At 61.7% G+C, this 19,688-nt stretch overlaps 1 protein-coding gene across 1 annotated transcript in view; it reads right to left on the reverse strand.

Moving 5' to 3' along the window:
* The window catches only part of cenpo (centromere protein O), a 99,161-nt gene that overhangs the window by 13,418 nt on the left and 66,055 nt on the right, over positions 1-19,688 (reverse strand). Inside the window, exons 2-3 of the mRNA XM_041207938.1 lie at positions 6,269-6,484; positions 932-1,064 (exon numbers count right to left, since the gene is read on the reverse strand). Coding sequence (XP_041063872.1) covers positions 932-1,064; positions 6,269-6,484 — 349 coding nt within the window. The remainder of the gene's footprint in view (positions 1-931; positions 1,065-6,268; positions 6,485-19,688) is intronic.

The raw sequence follows: 19,688 nt of genomic DNA on the forward strand, positions 1-19,688 counted from the left end.
AGAGATACAGGCAGGTTAAGTGAGTGGGCAACATGATGACAGATGGAGTATATTTTGGGAAGTGCGAAGTTATTCACTTTGGTCATTAGAAAAGCAGAGTTTTTTCTTAAAGGTACGAATCTTGAAAGTGTTGATGTCCAGAGAGAGTTGGGTGTGCTTGTACAAGGAATGCAGGAGGTTAACATGCAGGTACAGCAAGCAGTTAGGAAGGCAAACGGCATGTTGGCCTTTATTGCAAGGGGATTGGGATACAAGAATAGAGAAATCTTGCTACAATTGAACAGGGTTTTAGTGAGGCCACATCTATAATATTGTGTGCATTTAAGGTCACCATATTTAAGGAATGATATTCTTGCATCGGACATAATGCAGCAAACATTCGCTAGGTTGGTTCCTGGGATGAGAGGCAGAGTATATTGGATCTATATTATCTGAAGTTTAGAAGAATGAGAAGTGATCTCATTGAAGCTGATGAGATTTTCAAGGGGTTGGACAGGATTGACACCAAGAGGATAGTTTCACTGGTCGGGGAATCTAAAACACAGGGGCACAGTCTCAGGATAAGGGATCAATCATTTAGGACCGAGGTGAGGAGAAATTCCTTCACTCAGAGCGTTGTGTATCTTTGGAGTTGACCGCTCCAACATTGAATATATTTAAGGCTGAGATAGACAGATTTTTAGTCTCTCGGAATCAAGGGATATGGGGAAAGGGCAGGAAAGTGGAGTTAAGGCTGATGATCAGCCATGGTCATATTGCATGGCAGAGTCAAGGATCTACTCCTGCTCTAATTTCTTATGTTCTCATGTAGTTAGTGTTCACAATGTAATGCTGTAGTCATCTGTGTATGTGTGTAGTTAGTGCTCACACCGTCCTACACAATTGTGAGTTGATGAAAGTTGAGTGATGTTCAGGTGTAAAAGGGACCCACCTGTAAGGTGATAAGCCTCCAGAATGTCCTGAAGAGTCTTGACCTTCTCTTGCAGCAACGTGGTACTGACATCCACCAGGTCCAATTGTTGCGTTGAGACTGTTCGTGTCTCTGCTAGAATATGCAATATGGGCTGCACACAAGAGTCCAGGTTTAGTGTGGGAATGTGCGACCAACATTGAACTGCTACTAGCTACCTGGAGACAATATTGTATCTCACCCTCATATCTTAGGATCAGGGGCTGTCCTCCTGAACCGATGCTGCCCCCCCGAAAAACTCTAATCCTCCAGCCGATGCAATCAGTATCAATGGAGACCAATGTTCAGCACCATTCGCGACTCCTCAGATACTGAAGCAGTCCGTGTCCAAATGCAGAAAGACCTGGACAATATCCAGGCTTGGACTGACAAGTGGCAAGTAACATTCACACCACACAAGTGTCAGGCAATGGCCATCTCAAACCATCGCCCCTTGACATTCAATGGCATTACCATCACTGATGATGAATCCCCCACTATCAACATCCTGGGGGTTACCATTGACCAGAAACTGAATTGGATTAGTCATATAAATACTGTGGCTACAAGAGCAGGTCAGAGGCTAGGAATCCTGTGGTGAGTAACTCACCTTCTGACTCCCCAAAGCCGGTCCATCATCTACAAGACGCAAGTCAGGAGAGTGATGAAATACTCCCCACTTGCTCTTCCTCCAATCTGAAAAACAACATTTATCACCACCCTCTGTTTCCTGTCACTCAGCCAATTTCATATCCAAGTGCCTACTTTCCTTTTATTCCATGAGCAAGAATTTTGCTCACAAGTCTATTGTGTGGTAATGTATCAAATACCTTTTGAAAATCTATATACACCATATCACCAGTACTGCCCTTATCAGCCTTCTCTATTATTTCCTCAAAAAACTCCAGCAAGTTAGTTAAACATTATTTTCCCTTAATGAATCCATGCTGGTTTTCCTCAATTATCCTGCGCTTGTCTAAGTGACTATTGATTTTATCCATACTATAGTTTCCCTCCCACTGAGGTCAAACTGACTGGTCTGTAGTTGCCAGCTTTATCCTTGCACCCCTTTTTGAACAAGAGTGTGACATTCACAATTCTCCAGTCCTCTGGCACCTCTCTGTGTATGTAGAAGACTGGAAGATTGTCACTAGTGCCTCTGCAATTTCCACTCACTTCCCTCAGTGCCCTTGGATGCATCTCATTTGGTCCTGGTATCTTATCTATTTTAAGTAAAGATAGCTCCTTCCTCTCAACTGTAAATTGTTCCAGTGTACCAGTTGCCTCCTCATTCACCTTGGCTTGGGTAAGGATCCTCTTACTTTGTAAAGACAGATGCAAAGCACTCGGTCAGCGCCTGCTCTATTTCTCCAGCCTCCACATGCAAGTCCCCTTTTTTGTCCCTAATCAGCCCAACTCAATTTTTTTAAACCATCCTTTTATTATTTCTGTGTTTAGTTGACTGGCACTGCTCTTCAAGAAATGCCTACCTCCTTGAAGTTCTGTTCGTCTCTGCGACAAGATTTCCATATCTCTCTTTTGCCTTGTTCACCTTCATTGCTTTCCATTTCTCTCTTGGTGCTTGACAAGGTGTTTACTAAAACCCGCTTTCACAGCCATATCTCCTTTCTCAGTGACTGTCTCCGTCTCTGAATTACCCCACCTGGATTTCAACTGAAATTCCACCCCTCATGTTTCGAACCCACCCAGGATTACAGGTATTTCCGGGACATAAAACGTTTCTCGGACTGCTGTTCCCGTCGCATCCTGAGATCCACACTCAGTGCCATGCGCCGCCATATGAACACCCTCGACCTCTCCCTCCAGCAGCACCGCCGTACCCTTTTTCAAAGCTGTTCGTGCCCCCAGTTTCATTTTATTCTTCGGCTCATCCGACGCCTCAACAAGAAACTTTTTCTCTTTCTCTCAAGTGCTAAGGAACGCAAGCTCCAACAACTCATTGACACCAACACCCATCTAGGACCCTAAACCCCTACCTGTCCCTCCGTCCCCACCCCATCTTCCAATCCCAGCCCCAGCCGTGTATTCACTATACCCCCTGACCTTCCCCTCTCCGATGCTGAACGTTCAGTGCTCAGCAAAGGACTTAGTTTCATACCCTTACGCCCTCACCTTAATGAATTTCGGGCCCGGCACGATGCTGAACTCTTCTTCCGCCGTCTTCGTCTCCGGGCTCACTTCTTTGGGCAGGAGTCCTCTCCCCGTTCAACGGATCCTTTTACCCACCTCCAATATTCTCCCTCCACCTGGAACCCTCCCTCTGGATTCTTACCTTCTCTTGATCTTTTCATTGAGAACTGTCGGCGGGACATTAGTCGTCTCAATTTCTCTGCTCCTCTCACCCATTCTAATCTCTCTCTCTCTGAACTTACTGCACTCCATTCTCTCAGGTCCAACCCTGACATCGTCATCAAACCCGCTGACAAGGGTGGTGCTGTTGCTGTCTGGCGCACTGACCTCTACCTCGCGGAGGCTGAGCGTCAACTCACAGACACTTCCTCCTACCTATCCCTGGACCATGACCCCACCACTGAACATCAAGCCATTGTTTCCAGGACTGTCACTGACCTCATCTCCTCTGGGGATCTTCCTCCCACAAATTCCAACCTGATAGTCGCCCAACCTCGGACGGCCCGCTTCTACCTCCTACCCAAAATCCACAAACAGAACTGTCCTGGTAGACTGATCATGTCAGCTTGCTCCTGCCCCACAGAACTCATTTCTCGTTATCTTGACTCCCTTCTCTTTCCCCTTGTCCAGTCCCTTCCCACCTACATCCATGATTCCTCTGACACCTTACGTCACATCAACAATTTCCAGTTCCCTGGCCCCAACCGCTTCTCTTCACCATGGACGTCCAATCCCTCTACACCTCCATCCCCCACCAGGATGGTCTGAGGGCCCTTAGCTTCTTCCTCGAACAGAGGCCCGAACAATCCCCATCCACCACTACTCTCCTCCGTCTGGCTGAACTTGTTCTCACACTGAACAATTTCTCCTTCAACTCCTCTCACTTCCTCCAAATAAAAGGTGTGGCTATGGGTACCCGCATGGGCCCCAGCTATGCCTGTCTCTTTAAGGGTATGTGGAACATTCCTTGTTCCAGTCCTACTCCGGCCCCCTTCCACAACTCTTTCTCCGGTACATCGATGATTACTTCGGTGCTGCTTCGTGCTCTCGTTGGGACTTGGAAAAATTTATTAATTTTGCTTCCAATCTCCACCCCTCCATCATTTTCACGTGGTCCATCTCTGACACTTCCCTTCCCTTCCTTGACCTCGCTGTCTCAATTTCTGGTGATAGACTGTCCACCAATATCCATTACAAGCCTACCGACTCCCACAGCTACCTTGACTACAGCTCCTCACACCCCACTTCCTGTAAGGACTCCATCCCATTCTCTCAGTTCCTTTGCCTCCGTCGCATCTGTTCCGATGATGCTACCTTCAAAAACAGTTCCTCTGACATGTCCTCCTTCTTCCTTTACCGAGGTTTTCCACCCACGGTTGTTGAAAGGGCCCTCAACCGTGTCCGGCCCATCTCCTGCGCATCCGCCCTCACGCCTTCTCCTCCCTCCCAGAAACATGATAGGGTCCCCCTTGTCCTCACTTATCGCCCCACCAGCTTCCAAATTCAAAGGATCATCCTCCGCCATTTCCGCCAACTCCAGCATGATGCCACCACCAAACACATCTTCCCTTCACCCCCACTGTCAGCATTCCGTAGGGATCGTTCCCTCCGGGACACCTTGGTCCACTCCTCCATCACCCCCTACTCCCCAACCCCCACCTATGGCACCACCCCATGCCCACGCAAAAGATGTAACACCTGCCCCTTCACTTCCTCTCTCCTCACCGTTCAAGGGCCCAAACACTCCTTTCAAGTGAAGCAACATTTCACTTGCATTTCCCCCAACTTAGTCTACTGCATTCGTTGCTCCCAATGTGGTCTCCTCTACATTGGAGAGACCAAACGTAAACTGGGCGACCGCTTTGCAGAACACCTGCAGTCTGTCCGCAAGAATGACCCAAATCTCCCTGTCGCTTGCCATTTCAACACTCCACCCTGCTCTCTTGCCCACATGTCTGTCCTTGGCTTGCTGCATTGTTCCAGTGAAGCCCAACGCAAACTGGAGGAACCACACCTCATGTTCCGACTAGGCACTTTACAGCCTTCCGGACTGAATATTGAATTCAACAACTTTAGGTCTTGACCTCCCTCCTCCATCCCCACCCCCTTTCTGTTTCTTCCCCCTTCCTTTTGTTTTTTTCCAATAAATTATATAGATTTTTCTTTTTCCACCTATTTCCATTATTTTTAAATATTTTTAAATCTTTTATGCTCCCCCCACCCCCACTAGAGCTATACCTTGAGTGCCCTACCATCCATTCTTAATTAGCACATTCATTTAGATAATATCACCAACTTCGACACCTATGTGTTCTTTTGTTCTGCCGTCTGTGACATCTTTTTAAGATCTGCTTCTATCACTGCTTTTGCCTACAACCACCCCCCCCCCCCCCCCCCCCCCACCCCCAACCACCTTAAACCAGCATATATTTCAACCCATCCTGGGATTCACCTAGTTCTGTCGAAGGGTCATGAGGACTCGAAACGTCAACTCTTTTCTTCTCCGCCGATGCTGACAGACCTGCTGAGTCTTTCTGTTTTTGCTTTTATGATTTAGATGCTTATAGAAGACCTTGGGATTTCCTTTTATGTTCGCTGCCAACCTCTATTCATGCTCTCTCCTTGTTTTTCTTATCAGTTTCTTCAAGTCCCCTCTGGTCCTTCTATTTTCAGCCTCATTCTCCATTGTATTTTCTACCTGACATTTGTAGTATGTGCAACTCTTCCTTTTCATTTTTACCTCTATCTCTCTCGTCATCCAGGACGCTTTGGATTTATTTATCTGACCGTTCCCCTTCAAGGGAATATGCCTTGATATTATCTACAATACTTTTTCATTGAAGGTGCCCCATTGTTCAGCCACCATCTTTTCTGCCAACATTTGATTCCAACTCACTCAACTCAGATGCATTCTCTTCTCATCCCAATTAATCATCCATGCTCTGGATTGTTCCCTGTCCTTTTCCATAATGAACCTAAACTTTATGATACAATGGTCACGGTCCCCTAGAAGATCTCCCACTGCTACAAGCGGCTGGATGTTTCTAAATGAAACATGAGAAAGACTTTCAAGGAAGAAAAGGTGAAGAAAAGCAGTCTTGCATCGGACAGTGAGTATCACACTAAAACAAAAGCAGAAGGCACACGCATGCTCAAACCATCGCTTACTCCACCAGACTGTGCCATCACTCTGGTCCTCAGTGCATCCCTTTCTGATCTCAGTCTCTGGACAACTGCTTTTTCTTGCTCCAGAACCTGTGCCCTGTGCTGTGCTTCCATTTGCTCTGTGGCCAGCTCGTTGGCACATTTCTCCAGTTTCTTCAAGTGCTCCAGTACAGCTGCAAAGGCAACAATGGGTGAAATGCATTCAAACAGCTCAAAATGCTCCACAATCAATACGTTTTACAGGAACATTATATTATTTCATGAAAAAAAAACCAAACTCGAACGAGTTCACCTTCCACTCTCGGGAGTTGTGTGATACAATGATAACCCTCACCCCGCTCCACCTGGTCCCCCTCCCTCCCTCCCTCCTCCTGACACCCCTCCCCCCTCCTGACCACCCTCTCCCCTCTCCTCCTGCCACCCACCCCCGACCCCCCCTCCAGACCACCACCCTCCCCCCCCTCCTCCTGAACACCTCCCCTTTCTGACACCCTTCTCCGACCCCCCGACTGCCACCCTCCCCCACCCTCCCTCCCACCTCCTGACAGCAGTCCCTCCCTCCTGAGCCTCCCTCCTCCTGAATCCCACCCTCCTCCTGACATCCTCTCCCTCCCTCCTACTCCTGACCCCCCTCCCTTCCTTCCTCCCGGCAACTCCTGACCCTCCCTCCTACACCTGACCCCCCTCCCTCCTACTCCCCTCCCTCCCTCCTACTCCTGACCCCCCCTCCCTCCCTCCTACTCCTGACCCCCCTCCCTCCCTACTACTCCTGACCCCCCTCCCTCCCTCCTACTCCTGACCCCCCTCCCTCCTACTCCTGACCTCCCTCCTACTCCTGACCCCCCCTCGCCCTCTCCTAACCCCCCCCTCCCTCCTACTCCTGACCCCCCTCCCTCCCTCCTACTCCTGACCCCCCTCCCTCCCTCCTACTCCTGACCCCCCTCCCTCCCTCCTACTCCTGACCCCCCTCCCTCCCTCCCTCCTACTCCTGACCCCCCTCCCACCCTCCCTCCTACTCCTGACCCCCCCTCCCTCCCTCCTACTCCTGACCCCCCCTCCCTCCCTCCTACTCCTGACCCCCCCTCCCTCCCTCCCTCCTACTCCTGACCTCCCTCCCACTCCTGACCCCCTTCCCTCCCTCCCTCCTACTCCTGACCTCCCTCCCACTCCTGACCCCCCCTCCCTCCCTCCCTCCTACTCCTGACCCCCCCTCCCTCCCTCCTACTCCTAACCTCCCTCCCTCCCTCCTACTCCTGACCTCCCTCCCTCCCTCCCTCCTACTCCTGACCCCCCATCCCTCCCTCCTACTCCTGACCCCCCTCCCTCCCTCCTACTCCTGACCCCCCTCCCTCCCTCCTACTCCTGACCACCCCTCCCTCCTACTCCTGACCTCCCTCCCACTCCTGACCCCCCCTCCCTCCCTCCCTCCTACTCCTGACCTCCCTCCCACACCTGACCCCCCCTCCCTCCCTCCCTCCTACTCCTGACCCCCCCTCCCTCCCTCCCTCCTACTCCTCCCTCCCTCCCTCCTACTCCTGACCCCCCCCTCCCTCCCTCCTACTCCTGACCCCCCCTCCCTCCCTCCTACTCCTGACCCCCCCTCCCTCCTACTCCTGACCTCCCTCCCACTCCTGACCCCCCCTCCCTCCCTCCCTCCTACTCCTGACCTCCCTCCCACACCTGACCCCCCCTCCCTCCCTCCCTCCTACTCCTGACCCCCCCTCCCTCCCTCCCTCCTACTCCTAACCTCCCTCCCTCCCTCCTACTCCTGACCTCCCTCACTCCCTCCCTCCCTCCTACACCTGACCCCCCCTCCCTCCCTCCTACTCCTGACCCCCCTCCCTCCCTCCTACTCCTGACCACCCCTCCCTCCCTCCTACTCCTGACCACCCCTCCCTTCCTCCTACTCCTGACCCCCCCTCCCTCCTACTCCTGAACCCCCCTCCCTCCCTCCTACTGCTGACCACCCCTCCCTCCCTCCTACTCCTGACCCCCCCTCCCTCCTACTCCTGACCCCCCCCTCCCTCCCTCCTACTCCTGACCCCCCCTCCCTCCCTCCTACTCCTGACCCCCTCCCTCCCTCCCTCCTACTCCTGAACCCCCCTCCCTCCCTCCCTCCTACTCCTGACCCCCCCTCCCTCCCTCCCTCCTACTCCTGACCCCCCCTCCCTCCCTCCCTCCTACTCCTGACCCCCCCTCCCTCCCTCCCTCCTACTCCTGACCCCCCCTCCCTCCCTCCCTCCTACTCCTGACCCCCCCTCCCTCCCTCCCTCCTACTCCTGACACCCCCTCCCTCCCTCCCTCCTACTCCTGACACCCCCTCCCTCCCTCCCTCCTACTCCTGACACCCCCTCCCTCCCTCCCTCCTACTCCTGACCCCCCCTCCCTCCCTCCTACTCCTGACCCCCCTCCCTCCCTCCTACTCCTGACCTCCCTCCCTCCCTCCTACTCCTGACCCCCCTCCCTCCCTCCTACTCCTGACCTCCCTCCCTCCTACTCCTGACCCCCCCTCCCTCCTACTCCTGACCCCCCCTCCCTCCCTCCCTCCCTCCTACTCCTGACCTCCCTCCCTCCCTCCTACTCCTGACCCCCCCCTCCCTCCCTCCCTCCTACTCCGACCCCCCTCCCTCCCTCCCTCCCTCCTACTCCTGACCCCCCTCCCTCCCCTCCTACTCCTGACCCCCCTCCCTCCCTCCTACTCTGGCCCCCCTCCCTCCCTCCTACTCCTGACCTCCCTCCCTCCCTCCTACTCCTGACCCTCCCTCCCTCCTACTCCTGACACCCTCCCTCCCTCCTCCTACTCTGACAGCCCTCCTCCCTCCCTCCCTCCTACTCCTGACCCCCCCTCCCTCCCTCCCTCCTACTCCTGACCACCCCTCCCTCCCTCCCTCCTACTCCTGACCCCCCCTCCCTCCCTCCCTCCCTCCTACTCCTGACCCCCCCTCCCTCCCTCCCTCCCTCCTACTCCTGACCCCCCCTCCCTCCCTCCTCCTACTCCTGACCCCCCCTCCCTCCCTCCCTCCTACTCCTGACACCCCCTCCCTCCCTCCCTCCTCCTACTCCTGACCCCCCTCCCTCCCTCCCTCCTACTTCCTGACCCCCCTCCCTCCCTCCCTCCCCTCCTACCTCCCTCCCTCCCTCCTACCCTGCCCCCCCTCCTCCTCTCCTACCCTGACCCCCCTCTCCCTCCCTCCCTCCTACTCCTGACCCCCCCTCCCACCCTCCTACTGTTGACCCCCCTCCCTCCCTCCTCCTACTCCTGACCCCCCCTCCCACCCTCCTCCTACTCCTGACCCCCCTCCCTCCCTCCTCCTACTCCTGACCCCCTCTCCCTCCTCCTACTCCTGACCCCCCTCCCTCCCTCCTACTCCTGACCTCCCTCCCTCCCTCCTACTCCTGACCCCCCTCCCTCCCTCCTACTCCTGACCTCCTCCCTCCTACTCCTGACCCCCCCTCCCTCCCTCCCTCCTACTCCTGACCCCCCCCTCCCTCCCTCCCTCCTACTCCTGACCTCCCTCCCTCCCTCCTACTCCTGACCCCCCTCCCTCCCTCCCTCCTACTCCTGAACCCCCCTCCCTCCCTCCTACTCCTGACCCCCCTCCCTCCCTCCTACTCCTGACCCCCCTCCCTCCCTCCTACTCCTGACCTCCCTCCCTCCCTCCTACTCCTGACCCTCCCTCCCTCCTACTCCTGACCCCCCCTCCCTCCCTCCCTCCTACTCCTGACCCCCCCTCCCTCCCTCCCTCCTACTCCTGACCCCCCTCCCTCCCTCCCTCCCTCCTACTCCTGACCCCCCCTCCCTCCCTCCCTCCTACTCCTGACCCCCCCTCCCTCCCTCCCTCCTACTCCTGACCTCCCCTCCCTCCCCCTCCTACTCCTGACCCCCCCTCCCTCCCTCCCTCTTACTCCTGACCCTCCCTCCCTCCCTCCTACTCCTGACCCCCCTCCCTCCCTCCCTCCTACTCCTGACCCCCCTCCCTCCCTCCCTCCTACTCCTGACCCCCCCTCCCTCCCTCCTACTCCTGACCCCCCCTCACTCCCTCCTACTCCTGACACACACCCCTCCCTCCTACTCCTGACCCCCCTCCCTCCTACTCCTGACCCCCCCTCCCTCCCTCCCTCCCTCCTACTCCTGACCCCCCCTCCCTCCCTCCCTCCTACTCCTGACCCCCTCCCTCCCTCCTCCCTCCTACTCCTGACCCCCTCCCTCCCTCCTCCCTCCTACTCCTGACCCCCCCTCCCTCCCTCCTACTCCTGACACCCCCTCCCTCCCTCCCTCCTACTCCTGACCCCCCCTCCCTCCCTCCCTCCTACTCCTGACCCCCCCTCCTCCCTCCCTCCTACTCCTGACCCCCCCCCTCCCTCCCCCCGACTCCTGACCCCCCTCCCTCCCTCCTACTCCTGACCCCCCCTCCCTCCCTCCCTCCTACTCCTGACCCCCCCTCCCTCCCTCCCTCCCTCCTACTCCTGACCCCCCCTCCCTCCCTCCCTCCTACTCCTGACCCCCCTCCCTCCCTCCTACTCCTGACCCCCCCTCCCTCCCTCCTACTCCTGACCCCCTCCCCCTCCCTCCCTCCCTCCTACTCCTGACCCCCCTCCCTCCCTCCTACTCCTGACCCCCCCTCCCTCCTCCCTCCTACTCCTGACCCCCTCCCTCCCTCCCTCCTACTCCTGACCCCCCCTCCCTCCCTCTCCCTCCTACTCCTGACCCCCCCCTCCCTCCCTCCTACTCCTGACCCCCCTCCTCCCCTCCCTCCTACTCCTGACCCCCCCTCCCTCCCTCCTACTCCTGACCCCCTCCCTCCCTCCCTCCTACTCCTGACCCCCCTCCCTCCCTCCCTCCTACTCCTGACCCCCTCCCTCCCTCCCTCCCTCCTACTCCTGACCCCCCTCCTCCCTCCCTCCTACTCCTGACCCCCCGCCCTCCCTCCTACTCCTGACCCCCTCCCTCCCTCCTACTCCTGACACACCCCCCTCCCTCCCTCCTACTCTCCTGACCCCCCCTCCCTCCCTCCTACTCCTGACCCCCCCCCCCTCCCTCCTACTCCTGACCCCCCCTCCCTCCACTCCTACTCCTGACCCCCCCTCCCTCCCTCCCTACTCCTGACCCCCGCTCCCTCCCTCCTACTCCTGACCCCCCTCCCTCCCTCCACTCCTGACCTCCCCCTCCCTCCCTCCTACACCTACCCCCCCTCCCTCCCTCCTACTCCTGACGCCCCTCCCTCCCTTCCCTCCTACTCCCTGACTTCCCTTCCCTCCCTCCTACTTCCTGGACCCCCCCTCCCTCCCTCCTACTCCTGACCCCCCCTGCCCCTCCCGTCTACTCCTGACCGCCCCCCTCCCTCCCTCCTACTCCTGACCCCCCCTCCTACTCCTGACCCCCCCTCCCTCCCCCTACTCCTGACCCCCCCCTCCCTCCTACTCCTGACCCCCTTCCCTCCCTCCTACTCCTGACCCCTCCTCCCTCCCTCCTACTCCTGACCCCCCCTCCCTCCCTCCTACTCCTGACCCCCCTCCCTCCCTCCTACTCCTGACCCCTCCTCCTCCCTCCTACTCCTGACCCCCTCCCTCCCTCCTACTCCTGACCCCCCCTCCCTCCCTCCTACTCCTGACCCCCCCCTCCCTCCCTCCTACTCCTGACCACCCCTCCCTCCCTCCTACTCTGACCCCCCCCTCCCTCCCGCCTTCTCCTGACCCTCCCTCCCTCCCTCCTACTCCTGACCCCCCCTTCCTCCCTCCCTCCTACTCCTGACCCCCCTTCCCTCCCTCCTACTCCTGACCCCCCCTCCCTCCCTCCTACTCCTGACCCCCCCTCCCTCCCTCCTACTCCTGACCCCCCTCCCTCCCTCCCTCCTACTCCTGACACCCCCCTCCTCCCGCCTCCTACTCCTGACCCCCGACCCGCCCTCCTGCTCCTGACCCCCCTCCCTCCCTCCTACTCCTGACCCCCCCTCCTCCCTCCTCCTACTCCTGACCCCCCCTCCCTCCCTCCTACTCCTGACACCCCCTCCCTCCCTCCTACTCCTGACCTCCCTCCCTCCCTCCTACTCCTGACCCTCCCTCCCTCCTACTCCTGACCCCCCCTCCCTCCCTCCTACTCCTGACCCCCCCTCCCTCCCTCCCTCCTACTCCTGACCCCCCCTCCCTCCCTCCCTCCTACTCCTGACCCCCCCTCCCTACCTCCCTCCCTCCTACTCCTGACCCCCCCTCCCTCCCTCCCTCCTACTCCTGACCCCCCCTCCCTCCCTCCCTCCCTCCTACTCCTGACCCCCCTCCCTCCCTCCTACTCCTGACCCCCCTCCCTCCCTCCTACTCCTGACCCCCCCTCCCTCCCTCCCTCATACTCCTGACACCCCTCCCTCCCTCCCTCCTACTCCTGACCCCCCCTCCCACCCTCCTACTGATGACCCCCCCTCCCACCCTCCCTCCTACTCCTGACCCCCCCTCCCTCCCTCCTACTCCTGACCTCCCTCCCTCCCTCCTACTCCTGACCCCCCTCCCTCCCTCCTACTCCTGACCTCCCTCCCTCCTACTCCTGACCCCCCCTCCCTACCTCCCTCCTACTCCTGACCCCCCCTCCCTCCCTCCCTCCTACTCCTGACCTCCCTCCCTCCCTCCTACTCCTGACCCCCCCTCCCTCCCTCCCTCCTACTCCTGACCCCCCTCCCTCCCTCCTACTCCTGACCCCCCTGCCTCCCTCCTACTCCTGACCCCCCTCCCTCCCTCCTACTCCTGACCTCCCTCCCTCCCTCCTACTCCTGACCCCCCTCCCTCCCTCCCTCCTACTCCTGACCCCCCTCCCTCCCTCCCTCCTACTCCTGACCCCCCCTCCCTCCCTCCCTCCTACTCCTGACCCCCCCTCCCTCCCTCCCTCCCTCCTACTCCTGACCGCCCCACCCCTCCCTCCTACTCCTGACCCCCCCTCCCTCCCTCCCTCCCTCCTACTCCTGACACCCCCTCCCTCCCTCCCTCCTACTCCTGACCCCCTTCCCTCCCTCCTACTCCTGACCCCCCCTCCCTCCCTCCTACTCCTGAACCCCCTCCCTCCCTCCTACTCCTGACCCCCCCTCCCTCCCTCCTACTCCTGACCCTCCCTCCCTCCTACTCCTGACCCCCCCTCCCTCCCTCCCTCCCTCCCTCCTACTCCTGACCCCCCCTCCCTCGCTCCCTCCTACTCCTGACCCCCCTCCCTCCCTCCCTCCTACTCCTGACCCCCCTCCCTCCCTCCTACTCCTGACCCCCCTCCCTCCCTCCCTCCTACTCCTGACCCCCCTCCCTCCCTCCCTCCTACTCCTGACCCCCTCTTGCTCCCTCCCTCCTACTCCTGACCCCCCTCCCTCCCTCCCTCCTACTCCTGACCCCCCTCCCTCCCTCCTACTTCCTGACCCCCCCTCCCTCCCTCCTACTCCTGACCCCCCCTCCCTCCCTCCTACTCCTGACCCCCCTCCCTCCCTCCCTCCTACTCCTGACCCCCCCCCTCCCTCCCTCCTACTCCTGACCCCCCTCCCTCCCTCCCTCCTACTCCTGACCCCCCTCCCTCCCTCCCCTCCTACTCCTGACCCCCCTCCTCCCTCCCTCCTACTCCTGACCCCTCCCTCCCTCCCTCCTACTCCTGACACCCCCTCCCTCCCTCCTCCTACTCCTGACCCCCCCTCCCTCCCTCCTACTCCTGACCCCCCCTCCCTCCCTCCTACTCCTGACCCCCCTCCCTCCCTCCCTCCTACTCCTGACCCCCCCTCCCTCCCTCTACTCCTGACCCCCCCTCCTCCCTCCCTCCTACTCCTGACCCCCCCTCCCTCCTCCTCCTACTCCTGACCCCCTCCTCCCTCCCTCCTACTCCTGAACCCCCCTCCCTCCCTCCTACTCCTGACCCCCTCCCTCGCTCCCTCCTACTCCTGACCCCCCTCCCTCCCCTCCCTCCTACTCCTGACCCCCCTCCCTCCCTCCTACTCCTGACCCCCCTCCTCCCTCCCTCCTACTCCTACCCCCCTCCTCCCTCCCTCCTACTCCTGACCCTCCCTCCCTCCTACTCCTGACCCCCCTTCCCTCCCTCCTACTCCTGACCCCCCCTCCCTCCCTCCTACTCCTGACCCCCCCTCCCTCCCTCCTACTCCTGACCCCCCTCCCTCCCTCCTAACTCCTGACCCCCCCCCCCCTCCCTCCCTCCTACTCCTGACCTCCCTTCCCTCCCTCCTCTACTCCTGACCCCCCTCCCTCCCTCCTACTCCTGACCCCCCCCTCCCTCCCTTCTACTCCTGACCCCCTCCCTCCCTCCTACTCCTGACCCCCCCTCCCTCCCTCCTACTCCTGACCCTCCCTCCTCCCTCCCTCCTACTCCTGACCCCCCCTCCCTCCCTCCTACTCCTGACCCCCCTCCCTCCCTCCTACTCCTGACCCCCCTCCCTCCCTCCCTCCTACTCCTGACCTCCCTCCCTCCTACTCCTGACCCCCCCTCCCTCCCTCCCTCCTACTCCTACCCCCCCTCCCTCCCTCAACTCCTGACCCCCCTCCCTCCCTCCTACTCTACCCCCCTCCCTCCCTCCTACTCCTGACCCCCCTCCCTCCCTCCTACTCCTGACCCCCCTCCCTCCCTCCTACTCCTGACCCCCCTCCCTCCTCCTCTCCTGACCTCCCCTCCCTTCTCCCCGCCCTCCCTCCTCTACTCCCTGACCCCTTCCCCCCTCCTACTCCTGACCTCCCCCGTCCCTCCCTCCTACTCCTGACCCCCCCTCCCTCCCTCCTAATCCTGACACCCCCGTCCTCCCTCCTACCTCCTACTCCTGACCCCCCTCCCTCCCTCCTACTCCTGACCCCCCTCCTCCCTCCCTCCTACTCCTGACCCCCCCTCCTCCCTCCCTCCTACTCCTGACACCCCCTCCCTCCCTCCCTCCTACTCCTGACCCCCTTCCCTCCCTCCTACTCCTGACCCCCCCTCCCTCCCTCCTAATCCTGACCCCCCTCCCTCCCTCCCTCCTACTCCTGACCCCCCCTCCCTCCCTCCCTCCTACTCCTGACCCCCCTTCCTCCCTCCTACTCCTGACCCCCCCTCCCACCTCCCTCCTACTCCTGACCCCCCCCTCCTCCTACTCCACCCCTCCCTCCCTCCTACTCCTGACCCCCCTCCCTCCCTCCTACTCCTGACCCCCTCCCTCCCTCCTACTCCTGACCCCCCCTCCCTCCCTCCTACTCCTGACCCCCCTCCCTCCCTCCCTCCTACTCCTGACCCCCTTCCCTCCCTCCTACTCCTGACCCCCCCTCCCTCCCTCCCTCCTACTCCTGACCCCCCTCCCTCCCTCCTACTCCTGACCCCCCTCCCTCCCTCCTACTCCTGACCCCCCTCGCCTCCCTCCTACTCCTGACCCCCCTCCCTCCCTCCACCTACTCCTGACCCCCCTCCCTCCCTCCTACTCCTGACCTCCCTCCCTTCCCTCCTACTCCTGACCCCCCCCCCTCCCTCCCTCCTACTCCTGACCCCCCTCCCTCCCTCCCTCCTACTCCTGACCCCCCCCCTCCCTCCCTCCTACTCCTGACCCCCCTCCCTCCTCCCTCCTACTCCTGACCCCCCTCCCTCCCTCCTACTCCTGACCCCCCCCCTCCCTCCCTCCCTCCTACTCCTGACCCCTCCCTCCCTCCCTCCTACTCCTGACCCCCCCTCCCTCCCTCCTACTCCTGACCCCCCTCCCTCCCTCCTACTCCTGACCCCCCCTTCCCTCCTCCTACTCCTGACCCCCCTCCCTCCCTCCTACTCCTGACCCCCCTCCCTCCCTCCTACTCCTGACCCCCCCTCCCTCCCTCCCTCCTACTCCTGACCCCCCCTCCCTCCCTCCCTCCTACTCCTGACCCCCCCTCCCTCCCTCCTACTCCTGACCCCCCCTCCCTCCCTCCTACTCCTGACCCCCCCTCCCTCCTCCTCTCCTACTCCCCTCCCTCCCTCCTACTCCTGACACCCCTCTCCCTCCCTCCTACTCCTGACCCCCTCCCTCCCTCCCTCCTACTCCTGACCCCCCCTCCCTCCCTCCTACTCCTGACCCCCCCTCCCTCCCTCCTACTCCTGACCCCCCTCCCTCCCTCCTACTCCTGACCCCCCCTCCTCCCTCCCTCCTACTCCTGACCCCCCTCCCTCCCTCCTACTCCTGACCCTCCTCCCTCCCTCCCTCCTACTCCTGACCCCCCCTCCCTCCCTCCTACTCCTGACCCCTCCTCCCTCCCTCCTACTCCTGACCCCCCTCCCTCCCTCCCTCCTACTCCTGACCCCCCCTTCCCTCCCTCCTACTCCTGACCCCCCCTCCCTCCCTCCTACTCCTGACCCCCCTCCTCCCTCCCTCCTACTCCTGACCCCCCCCTCCCTCCCTCCTACTCCTGACCCCCCTCCCTCCCTCCCTCCTACTCTGACCCCCCTCCCTCCCTCCCTCCTACTCCTGAACCCCCCCTCCCTCCCTCCCTCCTACACCTGACCCCCCCTCCCTCCCTCCTACTCCTGACCCCCCTCCCTCCCTCCTACTCCTGACCCCCCTCCCTCCCTCCTACTCCTGACCCCCCCTCCCTCCCTCCTCCTACTCTGACCCCCCCTCCCTCCCTCCCTCCTACTCCTGACCCCCCTCTCCCTCCCTCCTACTCCTGACCCCCCTCCCTCCCTCCTACTCCTGACCCCCCTCCCTCCCTCCTACTCCTGACCCCCCCCTCCCTCCCTCCTACTCCTGACCCCCCCCTCCCTCCCTCCTACTCCTGACCCCCTCCCTCCCTCCTACTCCTACCCCCCCTCCCTCCCTCCCTCCTACTCCTGACCCCCCTCCCTCCCTCCCTCCTACTCCTGACCCCCCTCCCTCCCTCCTACTCCTGACCCCTCCCTCCCTCCCTCCTACTCCTGACCCCCCCTCCCTCCCTCCTACTCCTGACCCCCCTCCCTCCCTCCTACTCCTGACCCCCCCTCCCTCCCTCCTACTCCTGACCCCCCCTCCCTCCCTCCCTCCTACTCCTGACCTCCCCCCTCCCTCCTACTCCTGACCCCCCTCCCTCCCTCCCTCCTACTCCTGACCCCCCCTCCCACCCTCCTACTCCTGACCCCCCTCCCTCCCTCCTACTCCTGACCCCCCCTCCCTCCCTCCTACTCCTGACCCCCCCTCCGTCCCTCCTACTCCTGACCCCCCTCCCTCGCTCCTACTCCTGACCCCCCCTCCCTCCCTCCTACTCCTGACCCCCCTCCTCCCTCCCTCCTACTCCTGACCCCCCCCTCCCTCCCTCCTACTCCTGACCCCCCTCCTCCCTCCCTCCTACTCCTGACCCCCCTCCCTCCCTCCCTCCTACTCCTGACCCCCCCCCTCCCTCCCTCCTACTCCTGACCCCCCCTCCCTCCTCCTCCTACTCCTGACCCCCCCTCCCTCCCTCCTACTCCTGACCCCCCTCCCTCCCTCCTAACCCTGACCCCCCCTCCCTCCCTCCCTCCTACTCCTGACCACCCCTCCCTCCCTCCCTCCTACTCCTGACCACCCCTCCCTCCTACTCCTGACCCCCGTCCCTCCCTCCTACTCCTGACCCCCGTCCCTCCCTCCTACTCCTGACCCCCGTCCCTCCCTCCTACTCCTGACCCCCCCTCCCTCCCTCCTACTCCTGACCCCCCTCCCTCCCTCCTACTCCTGACCCCCCCTCCCTCCCTCCTACTCCTGACCCACCCTCCCTCCCTCTACTCCTGACCCCCCTCCCTCCCTCCCTCCTACTCCTGACCCCCTCCCTCCCTCCTACTCCTGACCCCCCTCCCTCCCTCCTACTCCTGACCCCCCCTCCCCTCCTCCTACTCCTGACCCCCCCTCCCTCCCTCCCTCCTACTCCTGACCCCCCTCCCTCCCTCCTACTCCTGACCCCCCCTCCCTCCCTCCCTCCTACTCCTGACCCCCCTCCCTCCCTCCTACTCCTGACCCCCCTCCCTCCCTCCTACTCCTGACCCCCCTCCCTCCCTCCTACTCCTGACCCCCCCTCCCTCCCTCCTACTCCTGACACCCCCCTCCCTCCCTCCTACTCCTGACCCCCCTCCTCCCTCCCTCCTACTCCTGACCCCCCCTCCCTCCCTCCCTCCTACTCCTGACCCCCCTCCCTCCCTCCCTCCTACTCCTGACCCCCCCTCCCTCCCTCCCTCCTACTCCTGACCCCCCCTCCCTCCTCCTCCTACTCCTGACCCCCCCTCCTCCCTCCCTCCTACTCCTGACCCCCCCTCCCTCCCTCCTACTCCTGACCCCCCCTCCCTCCCTCCCTCCTACTCCTGACCCTCCCTCCCGCCTACTCCTGACCCCCCTCCCTCCTACTCCTACTCCTGACCCCCCTCCCTCCCTCCCTCCTACTCCTGACCCCCCCTCCCTCCCTCCCTCCTATTCCTGACCCCCCTCCCTCCCTCCTACTCCTGACCCCCCCTCCCTCCCTCCCTCCTACTCCTGACCACCCCTCCTCCCTCCTCCTACTCCTGACCCCCCCTCCCTCCCTCCCTCCTACTCCTGACCCCCCCTCCCTCCCTCCCTCCTACTCCTGACCCCCCCTCCCTCCCTCCCTCCTACTCCTGACCCCCCCTCCTCCCTCCCTCCTACTCCTGACCCTCCTCCCTCCCTCCCTCCTACTCCTGACCCCCCCTCCCTCCCTCCTACTCCTGACCCCCCTCCCTCCCTCCCTCCTACTCCTGACCCCCCCCTCCCTCCCTCCTACTCCTGACCCCCCTCCCTCCCTCCCTCCTACTCCTGACCCCCCCTCCCTCCCTCCTACTCCTGACCCCCCCTCCCTCCCTCCCTCCTACTCCTGACCCTCCCTCCCTCCTACTCCTGACCCCCCTCCCTCCCTCCCTCCTACTCCTGAGCCCCCTCCCTCCCTCCCTCCTACTCCTGAACCCCCTCCCTTCCTCCCTCCTACCCCTGACCCCCCCTCCCTCTCTCCCTCCTACTCCTGACCCCCCCTCCCTCCTACTCCTGACCCCCCTCCCTCCCTCCTACTCCTGACCCCCCTCCCTCCCTCCTACTCCTGACCCCCCTCCCTCCCTCCTACTCCTGACCCCCCTCCCTCCCTCCTACTCCTGACCCCCCCTCCCTCCCTCCCTCCTACTCCTGACCCCCCTCCCTCCCTCCCTCCTACTCCTGACCCCCCCTCCCTCCCTCCCTCCTACTCCTGACCCCCCTCCCTCCCTCCCTCCTACTCCTGACCCCCCTCCCTCCCTCCTACTCCTGACCCCCCTCCCTCCCTCCCTCCTACTCCTGACCCCCCTCCCTCCCTCCTACTCCTGACCCCCCTCCCTCCCTCCTACTCCTGACCCCCCTCCCTCCCTCCTACTCCTGACCCCCCTCCCTCCCTCCTACTCCTGACCCCCCCTCCCTCCCTCCTACTCCTGACCCCCCTCCCTCCCTCCTACTCCTGACCCCCCTCCCTCCCTCCTACTCCTGACCCCCTCCCT

This window comes from Carcharodon carcharias, chromosome 2, assembly GCF_017639515.1.
Source record: "Carcharodon carcharias isolate sCarCar2 chromosome 2, sCarCar2.pri, whole genome shotgun sequence".
Lineage (NCBI taxonomy): Eukaryota > Metazoa > Chordata > Chondrichthyes > Lamniformes > Lamnidae > Carcharodon > Carcharodon carcharias.